Genomic DNA, 24,279 nt, shown 5'->3' on the forward strand with positions numbered 1-24,279 from the left:
TTGCAAATTTCATCCATTCACAGAGTTTAATAAAAAATAAAAATAAACCTTGAGTTCAGTCGCTTTAACTATTACTATACAATGAAAATACACAATACAATGTTGAATTTGCTATTATGAGGTTCAGTCTTTTGAGTACAACAGTGTTTTAGTGTAGCATGAATTAAGCTATTATCAGGAGAAGGAAATATTGTTTATTCAATGAACCAATTGACTTTGGTAATTTAGCAATTTCTTAACATTCAAAATGTACATTTGACATGGTCTCAAGTCTGTACGAAATAAATAGCACAATTTTGCTCATTTACAGCTTGGCTGAAAAAAAGGGTTATGGTTGGTTCATAATTAAATGGCATACAAATTCATTTTAATAATCATGTTCTCACCAGTGGAGGCTACTGAGAGGAGGATGGGACATAATGGCTGGAATGGATTTTAATGGCTGGAATGGAGTGAATAGAATGGTATCAAACCCATTGACACCATATGTTTTTGATTCGATTCCAGTCATTATTATGACCCTTCCTCCCCTCAGAAGCCTCCACTGGTACTCATTAGTTACATAACAAAATATTATCCTTTTAAATAAAGCTTTTCAGATTCATAAGTACCTTCAAGAGCATGTTATAGTTAAATAAATAGAATGTTTTCCATTTTAACATGCACAACCAATCTGTTTGGGAAAGTATTTACACTAAACAGACACTACATTTATTTTTCGAAAGGTGTATATGTCGATGCCCGGACACATACATACTCACATCCTCTCTTGTGAACACACTGTCTATTTACTATGAACACCATATCTTCTCTTTAGGGCTAAAACTATCCATGGGATCAAGCCGAACGCATTATAAAGAAGACAAGGAGTTCAAAACCACGTTCTGACATCTCAACAATTCACATGATTTTTATTAAGGGTTTTTCACTTTTATGGTCATACGATTAACTATGGAGTCATGCATTTAGAGAACTGGTAGGCTTGTAGTATTTGGTAAGAGTTTTTTTTTAAATCAGTGGCTCAATGAAATGTCTTTAGGTGGACAAAGAAAGGTGTGCTACTTCTGTGACAGTACTATACAAATATGCTACCAACAATCTCTAGAAAGGAGGAGAAAATAGAATTATCCCAGGGAATCTTCACGGTTGAGAAACTAGTTTCTCTCTCTTTGAGTCCATTGTCTGCAAATGATCCAGGAGTCACTGGAAGAGGTTGTTGCTTATGTCTTGTCCATAGCAGTGTGGAAACTCCTTGATGTGAGGCAGTTGAGGAAGTTGAGAAGCAGATTCTGTGGATGATCTGCTATATTACATAACATCATTTCTGTTTGTGGTTCTTTCATGACGCAAAGTAAGAGTTCTGCATGGAATAGAGTCGGTCAATGGGTCCCACACGTGCTGGCATGTTCACTTCCGAAGATGCCATGAAGCAGTCACTGAGGCTGGTTAAAGATGTGTCGCTGTCTATGTCATGGAAAATTGAGTCATTACCTGTAAAGAAGAGAAAGAGAAAAATAAGTTGCAAGAATATAACCATGTACATAACAAATAAATACTAAACACGGCACATTGAATAAAAGCACACTGCAACTTCCAATTGCACTGATAATACAAATGATGTACTGTATTTATGACTGTCTTGAAAATGAATAATTGTTAGTCTTGAATCCCACTTTGAATTATTATTATTACATGCTAGTGTAATTCTGATAACTGTTTTGACAATAACTCCCTGAAGTCATTGTCCTTCCTCTCTGGGACAGTTACTACAGATCTGAGAGGAACATGTCAACAAAGAACTTAATATGCATCTCATAATTTCTTGTCCTATTATTTTCCTTGCGGGAATTGTTAACTTCATTGCACTCCAGATTTTAATGACACTGTTACACAAGACGGGGACAGAGTGATGAAGAGGCATATCGTTTAATGTGTTGGCAATATCATCCTTCCCTCTATTTATCCCATAAAATAGAGGGAGTGTGATGAGACTGGGACTTTGGGTGTTGCAATTGCAAGAAACAAAATGGTGGCTTAAAAAAATTATATCAAGTTCAAGAAGCTATCTTTATGGGGTTGGAGACCCTGCTCAGAATTGTCTTCTAACAGTTTCACCCTGTGAAAGTAAAGGGAAGAATAAAACAACAGATTCAAGATAGATTCAAATATTAGTTTTTTCTTGCTTGCACCTGCATCGCTCTGGTTGTCACATATTAATCACATAAAATTGTTATTTTGCATCGTGGCACGTTACTATACTCATCATGGTCACCATTTTTTTGATTATAATTTACCGCAAGCCCTTTGGATTATCTAAAAGCTCTTCACATAGTCTGCAATGCAAACTTTTAGATATCATACCAGAGCATGTCACCAAACCCCATGCATAGAGAGAATATAGCGAGTGATTGTCGGGTGGGAGTAGGAGGGTAGTAGAAAACATGTTGGATTGATTTACAAATGAACTTCAAAATAAACCAGTGGCCTGTTTGTGTCATCTCATGTGGGGGTGGGGGGGTGCTTGTACTTTGTGCGAGCGGCCTAAACCAGGGGTCTGTGGCCTGAACACATGTCCCACACTGGGGAGTATGTGAGGTTGAGTAGAGGGGCAGGGGGACTGATGCTCACCATATGGGTTCATGTGGTCTCCGGGCATCTGTGGGGGGGTGAGGCCCTGCTGGAAGGGGTCCGTACTGTAGCCGTTCTGATCCATGGCAACCAGCTGCTGCTGGGGCGGGACCAGTGGCGTGAAGGAGTTCATCATGCCCTCCATCCGATTGGACATCACCTCTGTATCACAGCCAACCACACGGAGAAAGACTTTACATTAAGACTGTTGTGGAAGAGGCATTTACCTGACAAGCATTTTTCAGCTGGAAGGAAAGCCATCGACTCTAAATCTAATATAGAAACTAGACCAAAAGCACTGTCTCCATGGAAACCCTCCCTGCTCTGCTGTGGCCAATGGAGATTCTCCCAGCATTTCCTGATAGAAGGCTGCTCTTGACTCACTCAGTGGTGAGTGGGACACACACACAGCCCTTGTTGCTTTAAGACTGGAGCTCACCACCCTGCACTTTCCTTTACATTGGTGAGCCCTTGTGAACATATGTCTGTCATTCATTTTAGTTCCAGAAGTTTTATATGTTCTTGAGATTTTTTCTTGTTTAAGTTAACTGCACAGAGTGGATTTTGTTATCTTAAACACATACAGTGCCTTCAGAAAGTATTCATACCCCTTGACTTATTCCACATTTTGTTATTACAGCCTGAATTCAAAAGGGATAAAATAAAATAAAAAATACCCAATCTTCACACAATACCCCATAATGACAAACTGAAAAAATGTTTGATCATTGCTAGACAACCATTTTCAGGTCTTGCCATAGATATTCAAGTCGTTTTAAGTCAAAACTGTAACTCGGCCACTCAGGAACATTCATTGTCTTCTTGGTAAGCAAATCCAGTATAGATTTGGCCTTGTGTTTTAGGTTATTGTCCTGCTGAAAGGCACTGTATATCCTATCTCTTCCCATACTATCCTATCCACAGTATGCACTTTTGGGCATTTCAGGGCATGACTATGTTCCTTTTTCTAGAGAGTTTGACAAAAGGTCCATAAATTAACAAGGTCAGTTTTACAAACTGGTCCATAAAATGAAAGCATTATTACATTAAGTTTATACTGTAACCGAAAATGATTCAATGATCTTCATGGCTTTTCAGTACCAAAGCAAGGTCTGTTCAGTAATACAATGTCAATGTAAGCCTTGGGATTTTCACAGAAAATAAATATAGAGCTCATTTAACTTGTAAAAATGTAATTTCTCTAGTGCAACATCTCTTAAATTGTGAATCTTATGTCTACTGTATACTTTGTTTTGATTCTTCCTTCTCACTGTTATAATTCTTGTGTTTTCTTACCATATTGTGAGATGCTTCCTCCATAGTGGATGTATGCCTTTCCAATTAAGCTTTTGTCTATGACTGGAATGATATCATTACCACAATTTAATCTAAAAATCCCAATCTAATATGATTTGTAAACTTTTTACAACTGCTTTAGGTATTTTGCCTGGCAGTGTTTTACCATGGCATTATCTGCAATATTTCTTTATTTTCCTCTGTTTTTATTTGCTTTGAAGATTGTCTGTGAACACGTGTTGGTGTGGCTCTAAGTTCGTGTGTGTGACATAATTTTTAAAAATGTATTTCAACTTTATTTAACTAGGCAAGTCAGTTAAGAACAAATTCTTATTTACCATGACAGCCTACCAGCGAACAGTGGGTTAACTGCCTTGTTTAGGGGCAGAACAACAGATTTTTACCTTGTCAGCTCAAGGATTCAATCCAGCAACCTTTTGGTTACTGGCCCAACACTCCAACCACTAGGCTACCTGAGATGCAGTATCTGAATTGGGACACGAGAGTTGGACCTGGCTACAGCATGCAGACTACAGTACTCACACAGAACGGGTCATCTAATTTACAAGGATGCTTAACAGGGTTTGAGTTGTAAATCTCCCCACCCACACACACAGCAGACACGGTCTCCCTTGTACCACGCCTGACTGGGGCCACAGACGCTAGCTAGCCTCCTCCACCTCCGCACACCAGTGGACACTAGGGATAATATGAGGGGGGTCACACATGAGTAGAAGCCATTACGACCGTTCTACTCCCATGGTTCGCATGTTCCTCAATTAATGCCATGTTTTAGAGTGGTCACACAGAGCTGTGGTGTGCAGTATGTGATTATCCTGCCTCTGTGCTTCTCATTGAAGTGTCATGCTACACGTTTAGCTGGCTGAAACATCATTTTCATTTCGCTATGTGATAATCCCAGATCACAATTTAAACATCATGTCAAATGCAAAATAACTGTCTGAAGTGGTGGTAATAACAGCTGTTTTTAAACTACTGAAACAGCTATTAAAAATGATACTGGGACAGTGGTTGTTGCCCTATTTCAGGCTGACCTGAAGGCTGTGTACTGTACCTTGGCCAAGCCGTTGAGAATTCTGTTGTTCCTGTTGCTGCTGCTGTCTTCTTGCCAGCTTCTTCATCTGAAAAAACGAGACAGAGTTTTAATGTACTCCCCAAACTAACATGTGCTCTTTTTAATTTGAAAATGATGCTCCTTGTTGCTCACCCCTGAGTGAACTACAGGAACACATATCTGACTGTACTTCATTATCAAAGGCTTTTGAAGATAATATCAAAAAAGGCAGTGGGTGTGGACATCTAATGGAAGCCTGAGGTAGATTTGCAAGCATTGCACTTTAACTTTACAGAGTTGAAAGGAACGCAATGAAAAAGTTAAATTTATCGTTGATAGCTGTGGTGATTTGATAGCTGTTTTAGAGTAAGTAATGTTTTGCCCATTCCAGCCAATCCGTGTGCACCATTGCTGTTGTTACTTTGTTCTCTTGATTAGTAACAAATAACATCATTATCTCAAATAACACTGCCTTTGGGGTGGTTATGCTCTCACCTTGGCTCTCTGGTTTTGAAACCACACCTGTACCACACGAACACTGAGACCTGTCTCAGCAGCCAGAGTCTCCCTCACCTTTAATAGTCAACACAAAAGCATTTCAACATCATACAAGAAAACAAACTTAACTACAGATTGGAATCGTATGTGCTTTTTGAAAAACTTTTGGCATGTTTCCAAGTGGGCACCTTGCCTCTCTATTTTCTTTGATTTCAAATGTTGAATTAATGTGGCGGTCTTTTTGGACTGCTTGGTTACTGCCTCTTCAAAGCTCTGGACCGGGTGCAGTGAATGCTTTTAGGGCCTACGCTAAATGCAGTTCCTCTCTCTCAGAATGTCATTTGGCGCAGGGCAGGCGGGCTGCGTTACCCTCTACCTCAGTTAACACAGACCAGAGTGCTGCTTGCCACTTCAAAGCACCGCTCTGAGGTGCTGGAGATTTTTTGAATTTGAGAATTTTATTTGTAAAACTACTGTAGGCCTCATGGCATGCATCCAATTCTCCACATGCCAGTCTGTCCAGGGGGATATTCTAAAATATTAGTGTGGATTTGTATCGACCGTATACTACAAAAGCACGTCAAAGCAAGCTTAAAAGATTGATTTTGTTCCACAAAACCCAGGTTTCAGTTCACAATGCGTGTATAATGTAGCCATGCAGACATTTCAAGTAGCTTTTCCAATGTAGGCCATTCTTACAGGTAATGTTCTGTACATAAAATTGTTCCTCAGCTACTTTTGTGCTCAAACTGCAGCCAGCTGTCTTCGCGTAAGAGGTTAAATAGAGTGTTAGTTTTCAGTGTTTTCACTCTGAAAACTCTAGTTTTCACTCTGTTCAGTGTACAGTAGGCAGACAGTGGTATTGTATGTGTCTGTCTGTCTGTCTGGTGAGAGTAGAGCTGCTGTGGCAGAGATCAGGTCATGTGAAGGACAGGAGAGGGCCTCACCTTTCTGCAGGGTTTGGAGGACACCTCGAAGGAGGCTTTGAAAGCTCGTCTCTGCTGAGTGGTCAGAATGGTGCGTGGCCTCTTGGGCCTCCTGGGGTCTTTCCCATCATCTCCCTTCCCCTGGCCTCCCGTGCCTTTCTCCTGCTTGATATCCACATCGTCATCGTCACTTTTCTCTGCATGGAGATACAGACATTTTTCACCAATATCAGCATGGGTTTGAGCTGACAACATCCCTGACAGTCTACTGATAAATATATGGTCTGATCTTTTCAATTCCAAGAGATTCAGACTCCACAACTGTATCCATAATGAATGGAGACACATGTGGTTTTAATACATTTTATCAATTTATTACAAAAACATTAGGCCACATGCACGATTAGACATTCAGAGGACTGAAAAGCATAATGAAAAATGCACATTTGTCATTAGATTTGACATTGTGTCATTGGTAATTCATTACAATGGTTGTTTTACACCAAATAAATCTTTGATAAGAATCCTACATAGCAGATCCACCCCAACATGAAAAGGCAGCATGAGCACATATGGGAAATTAACTCAAGATATCAAAGGAAATGGGAAATATATATTTTAGAACCACACAAACTCAAAATAAATGGAAAATGCACATTGGGTCCTAACAGACAAAAAGACTGAAGGGACGCATAAAGAGACAAATTGCAAAAGTTACCAAAAGGTGGAAAGCTGATGTAGATTTGATTGTCTATGGTAATTAAATGTGTCCATAAAGAGATCTCCATGTTTCTCTCTATTGGCACACATTAAGTGCTATCTTAACAAACGAGTTAAATTGCTTAATCATCAAAATAGTCTGCTAATCTAATAAGCAATATCAGTGTAATAGAAAGATAATCATAATTATAACACTGAACATAATGGCTTTGACTGTTAAACAATGTATCCCCAACGCATAAGTAAGATAACACAAGGCCTGTGTGAGTGAAAGGCAGTGTTCTCAGAAGCAGCAGCAATGTCAATTCAAGCAACAAATGATGTGGGCTTCCAGTGATTGCTTAGAGATGCATACATCATGGTTCCGTTCTGTCTGCTGTCATCTGGTTCTGATCATCTCTACTGTAAATAGTGTGGTGTAGTAGGCCAAACTGCATTTCTCCAGTTGATTTCAACATTCTGACTGCCCATCATCATCACGGTTATACTCTGTTCATGTCAACTCTGGAATTTTGGAGACCCTCCATAAAATACCAGTGTGATACACTGGGAGAAAACGAAGAGCATAAGTTAAAAAAATATTCCTATAAGTTGACAAAAGTGTACACAGGCACAGACGGTTTGATAAATTCTCTACCTTTGTGTGTGTGTTTAAATGAGAGCCAGATGGGTCTGAACAGTAAGGCTTGGCGAGATGCCTCACTGTGTGGAGGCGAGGCGAGGATGCAAGGAACACAGAGGAGCAGATAAGAGGAGCTACGCTCGGCCCTCCGCAGAAAGGCCCCAAATCCTCCCGTCAGTCAACATGATACACTGATTTAATTCCTTCCAGCACAATAGCCCGCCCACACAAGAACCCAACAGCCATTAATTGGCTTCTGCTCACTGCCCATAATATCCATTAGAATAAAATGAATCACAAAAGACTGGGTGTCTCAACCAGAATATGTTTTTGGGATAGGATTTGGTCCTACCTGAGTCAGAATCGTCTGGGCTGACAGAACTGAGCAGGTCCTTCTCCTTCTCATAGTCACTCTTACACAGCAGCTGGCCCTCCTTCAGGACAAACTCATCCCCTTTCCTCAGCTGCCGGTCACACACACAGCAGGAGAAGCAGTTTAAGTGGTATACACACTCCAGAGCACGCATCACAAACTCTGTGGGGGCGATCTTCTCCAGGCATCCACTGCACTTGGTGGCAAACAATCTACGGAAGAAGATGAGAGAAAAGGTACCATTACTAATTGATGCATTGAAAATGTATGTAACATTAATATTATTATTTCATCACAGAATCAAGGGGTCTACTTAGTCTCCCTAGCTTGGCCTGTCACCATGGGCTTTTGATTAAGAGGGTTTGGGGGCAGGGAGCAGGAGGCTGTGGGCTGATCCTGTGGGCAGCCAGTACCAGTAAGTGATTCTTTTGACTAGAGCTCATGTGTTAAAGTGCCTAGTGTTGCCCCAGCCCCACGCCACACCAACAGCGCTCGGTCATGGGCACCCAAATGCCTCTTAGCCTCAGACAGCTGGCCAACACTGGGATCAGTCAGTTATAATGCTCAATTAGAATCCACACATTAAAACCCTACACAAGTCTTTTTCACTTGTTTATCGTAATCACTGTTTCTCTGTCGGATTAGCATCTGATATATTTGGCCCTATGTAACTGTTGCAATAGGTTGTCAGCATGGTCCGTTTGAGTAATGCCTAGAAGTGGAACATGCCCATTGTGTCCCCTCCCCATTCTATTCTACACCCACTATATCTGTTTATTCTTCTCCTCCTACATATCAGACCTCATCTGGCCATCCTAAACCAGCCTCTATGGTACATTGCAACATTACCAGTACCCAGACAACACCTCCATCTTCCTTTCTGTCCTTTCATGAAGATGTAAAACTGTTTGTATTGTTTTATTGGTTGCTGGGAGAGTTTTTAATTCATTTGTTGTCGTTCAGAAGGAGCCCCATTAGCTGGAGCAAGGAAACAGAGAGTGTGCTTGATCTTGGCCAGCCTTGAAGCTGGATTTACTATTGGGCTCTTTGTTTGCGTTGGTTTGGAGGACAGCTGGCAGCCGCCTATCTATTTCTGGTGAACATCTATTTCATTGTGCAAGGGAGAGAGCACAGCAATTGACATAATCTGCTGTTTCAGGACAGGGATGAGCGAAAGTGATGAATATGTGTAAATATGAGGGGAGAGTAACCCAGGGAAGGTTTTGTCATGCTAATGTTATTGTAGATGCTGATTTAAAACTGCTAGGGAGTTTGTCTGCCACACAGTTCAGTAGAGCAGCTGTTTGCATGGTTGAAACAAGATAGTACATGTTTGGTTGCTGTCTCTTGTCTCAACATCTCATATTAGGTCCATCTTTGAGCTGCCATTTACTACAGATCAGACTGTACTAGAAATCAGACTGTACTAGAAATCAGACTGTACTACAAATCAGACTGTACTACAAATCAGACTGTACTACAAATCAGACTGTACTACAAATCAGACTGTACTACAAATCAGACTGTACTACAAATCAGACTGTACTACAAATCAGACTGTACTACAAATCAGACTGTACTACAAATCAGATTGGTTCTACTCCAGTGGATGGGTCATTTTACAAGCTATCCAATAGTATCATCACACAATTGATCATTGACATTGATAATAGAGCAACTATGCCATTTTCTGAATGATTATAACCTCCAAATATAATGTTTAATAGAAAATATGGCATTATTATCCAAAGAGGCGAACACATTTGACCTGAGTGTGAAAACTAGCCTCCGACCTTCATTTTCCCACACTGTGCTCCAACCAACTAGGCTATTGGAACTTCTCACTATAATGGAAAAACAACAGAGATATCAAAATTAGCCCACGTAGGATTGATGAAATCCTTTAATCTGTAATTTATTACAATACGTTAAGAAGATTATTATTCAACTATGGAAAAACCTTGAGGATAATCCCTTAAAAAAATGACTTTTTGCAAACACACTGACTTCTTGTGAAAACAACCTGCTGACCTACATTACGCATATCTGTTCAACAATGAAATGACTGTGATCACTACAAAATATGCTATTCATACAACCTTAATGATCGCCTAATATGAATAGTCATGCATTGTGTATCAAAAGATTATAGCAGGGACATCAAACATCCAAAATCTACCACAAAAAAATATAAGCGTAAAACAAAAAGAGATCAGTAACACTGATAGCCCTCGTGGATCAACCATGCAGTTGCTTGGAAAATTGCCTTTCCCTGTTTACACAAATCCACATTTTCACCTGCTTTTTCAAAGATAGATCAATAATCATTCATAGCTTTAGAAAGGACTGTCTAACTGTTGCATGCTGGGATTGAGGGACATGGGGGAATGAATGTGTGGAGAGGTCCAGAGGTCCAGCTCTAATGTTTAGCTAATGATTGGCGTCTTAGTCTGAGAGTATAAAGGCAGAGGAAATGACTTGTTAGTATGGTTTGATATGTCCCGGATTTCACATTCACCTTCAACCGCTCTCTCAAATCTTCTCACCCAGATGAAAACATTCTTATTCAGACCCTTCTTTTCTTTCTCTTTCTTTTGCTCTCTGATTCTAATCTTGTAAGCCATTATTTTTCTATTTCCCCTCTCTGTCACTTTGCATTATTTTTGGTGCTGTAATTCCTATTTGTCCCTTCTGGAATCTTCCTGTCCCGCTTTGTCCTCTGCTCTAATCCGGACTTCTAGCCTGTTGTCGGCCCCTGTTCCCCATTCTCAGTGGGGTTCAGATGGAATATCCATGCATGACGCCCCTTCTATGGCAACCACACCTCCACAGGAAGGCAACGGCGACTTTTCGGATGGGCAGAGAGGGCCTTTCAGAAGCTGGCAGCAGAAGTAAATCCTTCTCTAAGGAACAAGGGGAATTAGCAGGGAGCACTGGACTAGGGATTTAACCCTACCTCTCTCCTTTGAAAGGCCTAGTCACTCCGACTCCCGTGGCTAGCCACAATCAAACAGAAAGGGGGTGGAGGGATACGGTGCAGAGAAGAGAACACAGCTCCCTGAATGACACAAGCACTGGATTGTGGAGGACCCTAATCCCGCTTTAATACCTTTCCAAGTTCAGCTCCTAAAGAATGCTCTTTAAAACAACACCAGTGTGTGAGCAGTGAAGGCCGACCAGGGGGAGGCACGCCATTCAACCTCCCTAACATTACCTGATTAGCAGATAGAGGCCCAGGCGGTGGGGAGAATATGCCCACGGGAGACAAGGGAAAGACGTGGATTATGATGATTACGCTGATCCATAAAAATACTATAATAAACACATCAACTTGGTTGTGCTGACTCCACACATAAGAAGAACAGGGTCTGCAGTTTGTAGTGTAGGCTAGGCCTAATGGGGCAAGAGGGAAGAGATGCAAGAGTTGTTGGGCCAGCATTGTTAGATTATTACTTTCATCCAAACGTATAAATGTGATTATGACTCATAAGACAAAAAAATGACCAACTGACTCAATCAAATCTATCTGCCAAAGATCAATCAGTTTCTCCTGCTGCCAATATTAACCCCTCTGGAAGATGAGGTAGGAAGTTTGTTGTGTGGTCAGCCGCTGTCCTGTATGTTTACTGCAGACAGAGCAGGTGTGCTGTACGTTTACTGAGGACAGGGAGAGCAGGTGTGCTGTACGTTTACTGAGGACAGAGATAGAGCAGGTGTCCTGTACGTTTACTGAGGACAGAGAGAGCAGGTTTCCTGTACGTTTACTGAGGACAGAGAGAGCAGGTGTCCTGTACGTTTACTGAGGACAGAGAGAGCAGGTGTCCTGTACGTTTACTGAGGACAGAGAGAGCAGGTTTCCTGTACGTTTACTGAGGACAGAGAGAGCAGGTGTCCTGTACGTTTACTGAGGACAGAGAGAGCAGGTGTCCTGTACGTTTACTGAGGACAGAGATAGAGCAGGGACCAAAAAAAGGACCACCAGCAGAATCCTCTGTCCCTCCTTTAATTTGCAGTCAGGATCTGTGTTTCTCTCCTACCACACCTGAGCGCACGGATTAGCCCATAAGACCCTCCTGTGTGGATCAATGATCACGATTCCAGCAGCAAAGTGTCAACATTTACCCAGGCCTTCTCAGCATTGGACCTCATCACTAGAAGAAGACATACTCTCAGCAGATACCTTTAAGAGGGCTCCCAGGGGAATCATCATCTCCTTCCAATCCTTTGTCCACACAATTCCTCCTTCCATCCTTACGTCTCTCACCATCTCTCTTCCCTCACTCTCTCTCTCTGTCATGTACACATTCTATCAGTTGAGATTCACAAGAACCCAGACTCTCAAATGGTTAGAGCAATGCCCTACTACTACAGCATAGTTGTATTCGATATGGTGCAGCTAAGAACCCTCAAAGCACCTCTTCAGATGGAGAAGACAAAACTTTTTGACAAGCTTTGTCAGATAAAGATATTTCTAAAAATATCCCTGCATGGTCAAAGGCTAAGCTCAGCATAGCTGAGAGGCCTCAGCCTTGGGGAGTCGTGGGTTTTCACCTCCCTGCTCCTCTTCTTTCTTTCTCCTGCTAAAGCCCGCTGGAGAAGTATGAACTTTCCCTTTGAACTGATTACAGGCAATTTAAAGTGTGACAACATCTTAAGCTTTCACCACATGTTGCCAATGATTTCCCACTAAAGACATTACTTTCAATGCTTCTACCGCAGTGATAAGGATCAGGGTGAGTGGGTGAGATAAAAGAGGAGGCCAGAGGAGAGAGAGAGGTATGGAGGAGTTTGTGGTTTGATAATCATGGTACATTTAGCAACACATGTTCTCATCTCACCTACTCCCCCTTTGCTATTGAACAACCAGAGAAATAGCATAACAATTTAGTGAAGAATAGCCCATGCTATTATCTCACCGCATCCCCTTCAAAAGAAAGAGAGGATCAGGATTAACCCACGGAACAGCTGTAAACTATCACTTTGAAGATCCTCCTTGTTTCACTAGGAAGCGTGTGGGCCTGTGAGGCTAGCCATGTCAATCAGCCAGACGTGAGATAGGCCAGGGTCACAGCCACAGGAAGGCCTCCGGACACTGATTGCAGACTGACGACCTGTGGAGCGATCGGGCAACACTGCATGGCTGGAAGTTCATTGATTTATTTACAGGCTACATGTCTGGCTTGACCTTTCTCTCCAACTATCCATCTCCACTGCAGCCCAACAACAGCCCAAGCTGCCTGTGTCCTGGAGACCAAGGAGAAGGGTGGATGGAGAGAAGGTTGAGAAGGGGCCAAAGTTACTGATAAACAGCAGCTCCATAACAGCTCCAATAAACAGCAGCTCCATGGTAACTCTGTTCCAATGAAGTCTGGAGTGTAACATGCTGACCAGAACACATGCGCGGGTGCGTCCGCGTTGATCAGGTCACGCAGGTTGAAATATCAAAACAAACTCTGAACCAATTATATTAATTTGGGACAGATTGAAAAGCATTAAACATTTATGGCAATTTAGCTAGCTATGTATGGTTGCTGTTTTACCTGAAATGCACAAGGTCCTCTACTCCAACAATTAATCCACAGATAAAACGGTGAACCGAGTTCGTTTCTAGCAATCTTTTCTCCTTCAGGCCTCTTCTTTTTCTTTGGACTTTATATGGCGGTTGGCAACACACTTTAAGGTCCATTACCACCACCAACTGGACTGGAGTGTGGACCTCAGTTCATCTTTCAATCCCCCACGTGGGTATATGCTCCTAAAAACCAATGAGGAGATGGGAGAGGCAGGACCTGCAGTGCGTCGAGCGTCACAAATCGAACCAAGTTCTATTTTAGCGCCTAGCTACGTAGACACTCGTTGACACGCTCAAGCAGTGTGAGTGCAATGATTCAATAAACATGTATGTGTACATTTATTTTGCAACGCTCACACACGTGACGCGAGCAGTGTGGTCAGCATGTAACAACGTGCATATGAGGATGAGGTTTACAGTTGAACAGATTTACTGGTTGTGTATGTATTTTCATGCAATGATGAATAAAGGCGATCCTTTTCAACTTTATTTCACCTTTTAGAAAATGACTTTATGTACAATTGTGTTGGTTACTACATACAGCACCCTCTATGTTAGATCACAGAGGCACATGCTCTAAATATAGCAGCCTGAACCACAACCCTACTTTGTCTAATTGCTTACATTGACATGGGAGAGTATGGACTGTCATCATAACCAAATCAACACAAAACTTGTTCATTTACTCTCAATCCAATTGTAATCTAGAGCAGCATTACTTTTAATAATCCTAAAGGATATGGCTCAATAGCAGTAAGGTCTCAGCATGTATCTTAGGTTGGTGTAAATAGATACGCGTAGAAAGTAATGAAGCCAAATAAGAAATGCCATCCTTCTAGTCCCCAGGGCCAGCTCCAGTCAGCTCTAAAAGCTGCTTAATCACCTCCCTCCCCACTCTTAATACATTAGCATAGTAATGGGCTTTAAATTGAGGCTCTGTTTTTTAATTAAACTCCCAGCAGGTAAAAGTAAAACGCATTAGAGGAAAATGTGCACACCACTAATGGCCCAAAGGGGCCTTTTCCATCACAACAACGGGTGGCAGGTAGCTTAGCGGTTAAGAGGGTTGGGCCAGTAACCGAAAGGTTGCTGGTTTGAATCCCTGAGCCGACTAGGTGATAAATCTGAGCAAGGCACTTAACCCTAAATGCTCCTGAAAGTCTCTGGTTAAGAGTGTCTGCTGAATGTAACAACTCTCTCACCAGACTGGCATTTGCTAAGATACCTTGTTGAAGCAAGCTACATAATAGCTCATATGCACCTGCCCCAAAATTACAATTTTGCGATATCACTATGTTTAAAACATTATATAATGAACCACAGTCTGGGATGAGGAGGTGTTATTCTTGTCACTTGACCCCCACTGCCGGTCTGGCTCAAATTAACACAGTATTTCTATGACAACACGATTTCCTCTATACTGGAATACGGAGAGATTTCTTCAGTCAAGCCTCTGGCCACACAGACAGCCAGCTAGTCATATTAGTTTGGGCAATATCACTGTATTACACAACTATACACAACAGTCCTCTGCCTTTAGTCAGTTGTGTCATGTCGTATTTGATATCAATATTAAATGTCTTTACTTCGCTTTATATGGAAAAATGTATCAACTTCTATAGCTGCTGTTTGTTTCCTTAAAATTGCAATTTGTTTGTGGAGGTGTACTCTACCATAGCATGTTGGCCTTCCAGGATCCCCAGACACTGTAAACCCTGTGGGCACCACCTGACAGTCAACTGTGGGAGAATAAAAGGACCTGGGAGAGCCTCATCACACGTATAGGAAAATGTCACGGCTGCCTATCGTAATGCTATGTCTATCATTTACAAGACATTCTGCGGCACCAAGCATCAGAAAACAGAGCCAAGAACAACACCCACATTCCTCCAGGCATTGATCAACCCGTTGGCTACTTAAGTCTGACATATGGAGTCCCATTGTGTTGTTGTTGAGTTTAAAGGCCTGCTTCTGCTATGTTATCACCATCTTTCCCGTGAGTCTATAACAGAAGCAAATTAACACCATACAGTTAACCTCTATCTTTTTCACTCTGTAGTCAAGAGAGCGAGTGGGATAACGTTCTATGCATGTTAGGGAAAGAGTTGTACTTCTACAGGTTTGGGATCTTTATTTGACATATATTTTCACAGCAAACTAATTCTGCAGCAACGTGATTTGAACATTTAGTCCATAATGTTGCATGATCGGTGGTTAGGCTATTAGCTAAACAAAAGTAGGTTACATGAAAAGTGCAATACTGTTAATACAACCATGTGTTATTGTTGGTTTTCAGTGAATGTATGCAAATCACAAAGCTCATTTGTATTTCCTGCGCTGCAGGAAAATTCTTAGCAACAAGAGTGATCAAATTAAGATCTTACATCTGTAGCACACAGTGAGAGAAAAGCTAGTGTTGAAATGTGAAAGGACAGTGAAATGGCTGGCCAGCAGAAGAGGCTGAGTACACAACTAAGCCAATGAGCAGGCAGCCAGCTACACAAGTGCTGTTTGGACAGCTGTAGTTTCTGAAGGTGGATGCTCAATGCAACATCACATTCAAGCCCTTCAGTGTCATCACTCCCTCTGAGTAATAGAGTGGGTGAAGAAAAAAAAAATCACTCAAATACGCTAGTCTTACGATACATAGAATAGATTACCTTCCTGAGTATTGCATCTACATGTACATTTGCTAATTAATAGCATAATATTCAAGGTAATCACCCGACTGTCTAAAGCAGGGATAGGCAACTGGCGGCTCTGGGAAGACCGACTGAGTTCCAATTTTGTATTTATTTCCCCAGTCAGTCTCAACTTAATGTTTTTTTGTTTGTTGTGGCCCCCACCCCCATAAAAGTTGCCAATCCCTGGTCTAAAGGTTTAGGTCCATTATGTAATTGTAACTGTCTCTAAACTGGACCTTTATCTTGGATTCAAAACAGCTGAATTTACTCCTCTACAAATGAGGCCGAAGGCTGTGAATTACCAGACTGGTATTAAGAGTGCTCTGCTTCTTCTCACTCCAAACCAGTTAGTCTAGCTGAAAGTAACCGAAACTGTTTGTATGGCCCATCTCACCTGCCGCCCTGCTGGAGATTTGACATCTTAACAGCACATGCTCTGCAAATGAGAGCTGCCGAGAACAGAGCGAGGGCTGGGGATAGCTCCCATTTAAAGCCACTGTAAATTCCTCCGCACCCATTTTATATTTTTAATAACTCTATTGAGGGCCTCTCTCTGTCTGTCCCTTCCAAGCTAATCTAGGTGAGGTGTAGCAGACCCCCCATTAAGGGCTTGGCCCACTCAATGAGGCATCCTGGGTGATTGCTTCTTTTGAGAGAGGGAGCTGGTGATGGCTAGCTACAGTTGGATACATAGTTCTAAGATGTTTTGGAGTATACTGCTGCCTATAACTGCCCACAGATACAGTCGGCTCTTATGACAGTGGATCTGAGGCTTGCTGTACTTAGGGCAGCAGTTAGGTCTGAGGAGGCTCTGGGCCTGTGTGCTCATTACCACCCACTGCATCTGAGAGCTGACATCATCCTTCAAAAGTACAGTTCATAAAATAAACCAATAGTAATGGCTAAAGTTCCAGTTTTTTTTCTGTAAGTAAAGATGGAGGTCTTTGATGATGAATAACCTGATCCTCTATCAAACACCAATCTAAGACAAAATGTTCAAGACACAAAAAAACTATAAACTCTATAAACTCAACTCAACACAATACAGAAGCACTCCTAGGAATCAAGATGCACATGGTTGTTTAAATGTATTAAATAATGGGATTCTAACAACAAAAACCTAGAATTCTATTTTGGGACATTTTGGGGGGAAATAGATATGGAACATCAGCTTTTACATTCAGCGGTGAAATAGTTAAAAATAAACATTTGGAGCAGAGGGCTTTATAATTACTATTGACCCCAGAGGGTCCTGGACTAAGAAATAAAACAAACAGTAATATGAGGTGCTCTGCAAATATGGAAAGACAGGGTCTGGTGGAGAACATCACGCGTTGGTTTCTTTTCTCAGCTCCTAATCTGTGGGCGAACACAATATTAAAACGGCTTTGGATCCACTTGTGACCCAGCTATTCACTAATGAAAAATTCCACAGCTCCATGCAGAGGCCAATGGAGCCTGCCCCTCTACCACAAACCATGCCCTGTCCATCTTGTGGAGTTTACCATGGCTGAAAAGACACTGGATTAATAGGTAGAGCGGGAGAGGCAGACAATCTGGAAGAGAATCTCTTGTGTGTTTTGCCCCTCTGCTTCCGCTCATCTTTAGGATATTGGTGCAGACAAGTGTTTGCCCAGGTTTTAATGATCAGCAACGAGGTGGTGATTATTGTGATGGTGGATTGTTGGGTGAAGGGCTCAATTTATTCAACAGAGATTCAGCCTAAAATCAGTCATAAGAGAAGAATCCCAGGCAGCCAGGGCTTAGCTATTGTCCATGGGAGCCCGACTGCTCTGTTTGTATTCCTGCTTTTTCACTCTCCCCACTGATTCTGTCTTTCTCAGCGACATAAACCTCTTAACTCAGACTGCTCTGATCCACTGGTTTGATATCACTTTGGATGGAGGTCAGCTTTAATTATCCTTGGGTATTATCTTAATTACAGAAAAGTACTGATTAGAAGAAATCAAAAGCAAAATGTTACATTTCCAGCACAATTATCACAGAAATTCGAAATATATTTAATTCATTCTCAATGGTCCGGAATTGAACATCCCTCTTCAGCCCTCATGTTCCTGTCTGGCTAAGTATACAAATGCACATTTAATAGGCATACTGCAGGTTGGCAACTAGCTGTGAACAGCATAGCACACAGAGAAATACAGTCAACAGCTGCTCATCTGACTCCCCTAGTTGACTCTGAAAAACTATTTGGGCTGTAAAATGAAATCTACTATACAGATATTGTTTTCCGATTTATATAATTTCATAATGTCATACAATTTACAAAAGACTCCCTTAAAAACGTGCAGTATTAATTCCAATAAGGTTTTGACAGGATATGCCCAGAGTGCAGGCAGGCAACTTAACCATACTGTAGTAAGGCTCTTAAGAGATCTGGTTAAAGATTGTTTTGTGGGAAATTATGGCAACATTGGCAGGAGCTATAACATGTTTATGATGGATGTCCTGGAGGGTCTCAGCGTGAGGACACCACAGCATCCCTGCCACAGCCAGGACACAGAGGCAGTGTTCTTTATAGGACATGTTCTAGGCAGGGAGCACAGCACACATTAACCAGGGAGATGTCTGGGATGCTGATGGGAGAGGAGGAGGTTTACTCAAAATTCCATTGCTGCTTCTTCTAGGGACAGAGTTCACTGAAGGGACGTATGTAAACTCTGGTTCTCTCAAAAAAGATAATGAAAGGCCTTTTCTTGACAGGGTTAGCAAAAGCTTAAGAAGATGAAGCCATAGACAATGTAAAATGATAGAGAGAACAAATGAGAGAGAGTGGGACAGGATGGGATAGAGAAAGCCAATGGAGAAAAAAAACTATATTTTTCAATGACAGGATGTTTCAGGACCCAAAGGCCAGGGATTAACACTGAGATTAGCATACAAAGAATACATTTGAATTTCTGATCCGCAGGCCCCTTCAAAACACTAAATCCAAGATTAGCAGGTGTTATGCTAAAACAAGTTTTGTGTGACATAGTTACACTAGACAAACAAATATGTCTTTAGTGTGAAGGGCTGGCATGAATGTATGGCCGTAGCCATAGAAACCAACTGGTATCTCAGAGCCTTGGAGAGGGGGGACAGTGTTGGAATGTGTCAGACAGAGAGAGGGGCACACACACACCACAGAGCTAACCAAAAACCTGCTGTTTCCCCCCAAAAGCACAATCTACTCCACTGTTCTGCCTACAGACCACCTATAAATATCAAGTATCTTTGGAGAGGCAAATGAACATGTTCCTTGTGAGATCACAAAGCTTTTCAGTGCCTGAATATCTCTGTATTGTCTATGTTTTGTGAGAGAGGAACCAATTGAGGAAGATTTGAATAAACAAATGTGAATTCATGAAGTGAAGCATTCACACAAAACATGCAATTTACTGAAGATTGACATTGTGACGTACTGTGACGTACTGTCTGTGTTCTAAAATAGATGGACTATATGTGCACATAAAGGCTGCTTTCATTTTGTTGACAAAGAATTGTCACTCATATATCACTGCACCAATGACAGGGACCTGCAAGCTTTTAAAGAGAGAGACTGAAACTGCAGAGAATAAGATCAGATAGAGCGATGGCCCAGGATTCCTCTGGAATGTTAGGGGAAGCAGGAAACTGACTAGCTAAAGCATTCTGGACCTTCTGCCAAAGCCGCACCATGACGCATAGACCAGCAATGCCATAACGAGGTCAGTTATGGTATGATAATACAACTGAAACATGGACATGACTTGGTTTTGTTTTACACACAGATATACAGTCACAGAACTGGTGCCACTCCAAATCAAAACGATTGAAGAAAATCCTGCACTCAAATACCACTTTATTAGGTATTGGGTTATTTTCAAATGCTAACGCATTTGATTTGACACTGTTATGTAATTGGAGTAAGGGATGACAATCAGAGAGGAATATTCAGCATTTTCCCTGAGAGACAATCATCAAACAAGAGGGCAATCATAAAATCACTTGGAAAGGTCTGCACAGATTCATTAAGAGGTAAGTTACTGCAGGCAAAGAGAGGGTTAGCAATTAAATCGTTGTTTGCAGATATTAAGCCTTAAAGGCACAATACAGACATTTTTTTTATCTCAATATCAAATAATTTCTGGGTAACAATTTCATCAGCTGTTGTACAATATAATACAAAACACAGGGAAACGGAATTTTGACTGCACTGGGCCTTTAATATTTCTGCTGCTTTACAGTATACAATACAAAGTCTGCAATATTTCCTAACAATAACATTTACAACATGTTATTGTTAGGAAATATTGCAGACTTTGTATTGTATACTGTAAAGCAGCAGAAATATTAAAGGCCTGTGTTCTGTGTTTTAAACCTTCCATCTTGAAAATGCCACAGCACCTGAGGAGTAGTATTTTCCCTTTGTGAAACTGGAATGATTAGGCTGCATTTACTATGTGCAGAGAGCCCAGAAGTTTCTATAACAACAGCATAAAGAACATCAAATGTGCTGCAATACAGAGAGAAAACCATGAAAAGCAATTTCTCTGCATCACAGCGATGAGAGTAACATACTGTAATGTTTAGACATTGTGCAAGGAACAAATAACAACCCCAAAAGAACAATAAATAATTGTCTGAGTTGTCCCTTACTTGCTGAAACTTGTATTGGTATATCTGAATAGGAGGTATGTTTGTGTGTTTCATCTTGAATGGGTTTTTTCCACCCTACTTGTTGCCATCTTATGTTACCGTGAGGATATTCTGTTCATGTCTTCAAGTATTCAAGCATGCATTTTGCCTCCAGAGATCTGGCAATGGAGTTGTCTGTCTGATATGCGCGCGCGCGCGCCCCCCCCCCCCCCCACACAACATTTTCGTAACTCACTGAACTATGGAGCACACACGTACACACACACACACACACACACACACACACACACACACACACACACACACACACACACACACACACACACACACACACACACACACACACACACACACACACACACACACACACACACACACACACACACACACACACACACACACACACACACACACAGCTCTCTTTCATGCGGTTGGCTGAGTGCTTGTGTGAATCACTCCAGCTGGAAGAGAACAGGTTGGACAAAATTCTCACGTGGAGCCTTCGAGGCACTGAGAGGAACGGTAAAGCATGGCAGAGCATGTCCACTCTCCCCACAATCCAACCCACACACTGACTCCCAACATTCCCTACCAGCACTGACCACAACACATCTCACTGGTTTAACCATGGCTCCTGACTGCAAACTACCCCTCTGACTGTCCACCAAGGGATTTGACCCATTTAGTTAGAAGTCTTTTGAGGCCAAAAACACCTCAGCAGGACTTCTTTCTAAACATACCCTGTAAGTGCCATCAGCTGTGAGGTAAGAGGATGAATCCAGGTTAACAGAGATCCAACCTTTCTAGGGTATGTGACGTTGTACCAGCTGTATGTGCAGTGAATGTGGCTTGTCTACCAAACACCACTCACTATACAAAACAACTGATATGGATCTCGATTTCTCTTCAGAAAGGGTGACAGTGAATGTATCCTCCTACACTGACAACCTTGGCGATCCCTCTCAGCTAGTGAAAGGGTGTGTATTCACAAGCCAATTTTACACTCCCTTTGGGCACGCCCCTCATCGTGCCTGGGAGCAGCCCATTCTCTGGCCCTGCTTACAAAAAGCAGCTGTTTATATAATGCAGTGGCGGCACTTTATGTTACAGAATGATAAATAAAGGGGAAGACGCAGAGCTTAAAGCTAATGAAAAGCATCTAAAACACACAGAAAATTAGGGGGAAATACACACAAGCACCCACACACACACAATATGCATATAAGCACCCAGCAGGTAGGGGTGGTGAAGCACAGACCCAGCCAGAGGTTATGGGGACGTGCTGAGTGGCTAAAAGGACGATGCGCCCCACCAGCCGAGGTCAGTCCCAGGGGGGTGAGGGGGTGTGTGGCCCCCTGCGGCACCAGGGCCTGCAGCTCTCCTATCCTCAGGGCAGTCACCCTTCTCTCCACCTCCCACCTCTATACCCTAATGACAGAGCCCTGAGGCCTTGTCACTCCCACACTCCTACCTCCCCACCCCTCCCCCACTGTCCTTCCCAGGTGTCTGTCAGAGGGGTGTCTGCTTCACGACTGGTGTCACCATGGCCCAAGGCCCAGTCTTTCATTTGGAGTGCCCTGGTCCAGCTCTGCCACAGCCTGAGCCCACGGCCCGCGGCCTGGGCCATTGTCTGGCCTCAGAGAAACACCATTATTTCAACTCAATTTACTGTGAGTAAACACTGAGTGATGAGCCCCCCCACCCTGTCCTATCCCTCTCTCTCACACACACACACACACACACACACACACACACACACACACACACACACACACACACACACACACACACACACACACACACACACACACACACACACACACACACACACACACACACACACACACACACACACACACACACACACACACACCTCTCTGATTCCTCTCTCCCTCTCCAGATTGTCACTCAGTAATTCACTTCCCAGCATAGAGTGGAAGACAAGCCCCATGTGCTTCTGAGTACGCTTTCATCACTGAATGGGTTTTAAGGGCTGCTGGCCCTATGGTGCACCCTTATAAATAATATCCACAACACACTGTGACCATTCTGTGACCACCATGGTTCCAAACAAAAGAAAAGTTATCAGACTCTAGTGTGACTCTAGTGTGTTATCAGACTCTAGTGTGACTCTAGTGTCTTATCAGACTCTAGTGTGACTCTAGTGTCTTATCAGACTCTAGTGTGACTCTAGTGTGTTATCAGACTCTAGTGTGACTCTAGTGTCTTATCAGACTCTAGTGTGTGTCTCAAATATGTGTAGATGGTAGAACCTCTGGTTTTGTCATGAGAGACAAACGGTGAGGCAGTTCAATTGAGCTGGGAGTATACATTTTTGTGGCTTTTGTGTCCCTCAGACAATGGTCACAGCGTGACTTGACACACGCAGCTGCAGAATTAGAACGCTGGGAGTGTGTCTAATGTGGTCAGAACAGTCAGTCCACACAGTCAAAAGGCAACATGAGACCGGCATTCACTTATTGACACGTCAGACGAAAACGTGAGGATGTAGACGCGGGAACAGCCATCCACCAAACTCTGTGCATTTAAAAGACATTTGCATAAACATTTAAAATAAAGGGGAAAAGACGTCGTTGTCTAGTGAAATAGCACCATATTCCTATTTAAAAAGCCTTTATGTGGGAGACAATACATCTTAATTATGGTGAATTATCAGGCAGCTTTAACTAGTGGTCGTTTGCACTGTCTCTGCCCAGCATTGGTAATAGGATTATTTGGAGTGTACTTTATCTTAGGCAGAAAGAGGCTGACACAGTAGCACAAACTAATGTGATAAAAGCTCCTGCTATCACTGCTTGATTCAAGGATTTTAAAGGTAACTCTTTATGACAAGGTAATAATGCTGCATGCAAAAGGCTGGCCTGTAAATTGGTTAGTTAGGGCATGATGGATGAGGGAGAGACTAACCTTATTTCCAATACAACTGCTTGATTTCTGAAGCTGAGGATAATGAATTTGATTTAATTAGCCCCTCCCTTATCTAGTTAAGAGTTTAAGAAATTTGACCCCGCATGTACTCACATGCAAAAAAAATAACATTTTGGTGAAAATGATAAAAAATATTTGAAACAAAACCCTCAAAATAAAGAACCACAGCACACAGGAGTAAAAGTGAAAAAGGTATAGTGCATTTGAGATATTTTTCCCTTTATTTGACATCCATCTGTTTAAGCATGGCATCATACATTTAAGCAATAATGCATGATAAAAATGTCATAACACA

At 42.1% G+C, this 24,279-nt stretch overlaps 1 protein-coding gene across 2 annotated transcripts in view; it reads right to left on the bottom strand.

The window, feature by feature from the left end:
• Window positions 1-24,279, bottom strand: part of lmx1bb (LIM homeobox transcription factor 1, beta b) — a 68,324-nt gene continuing 44,045 nt past the window's right edge. For both annotated transcript variants that reach the window (XM_055919615.1, XM_055919614.1), the window contains 6 exons: window positions 8,118-8,350; window positions 6,445-6,620; window positions 5,495-5,572; window positions 5,000-5,066; window positions 2,629-2,790; window positions 1-1,491 (listed from right to left, as the gene is read on the bottom strand). In XM_055919615.1, the coding sequence (XP_055775590.1) occupies window positions 1,340-1,491; window positions 2,629-2,790; window positions 5,000-5,066; window positions 5,495-5,572; window positions 6,445-6,620; window positions 8,118-8,350 (868 nt within the window). In that variant the 3' untranslated portion in view covers window positions 1-1,339. The remainder of the gene's footprint in view (window positions 1,492-2,628; window positions 2,791-4,999; window positions 5,067-5,494; window positions 5,573-6,444; window positions 6,621-8,117; window positions 8,351-24,279) is intronic.

The sequence above is a fragment of the Salvelinus fontinalis genome, chromosome 4 (assembly GCF_029448725.1).
Source record: "Salvelinus fontinalis isolate EN_2023a chromosome 4, ASM2944872v1, whole genome shotgun sequence".
NCBI classification, from domain to species: Eukaryota; Metazoa; Chordata; class Actinopteri; order Salmoniformes; family Salmonidae; genus Salvelinus; species Salvelinus fontinalis.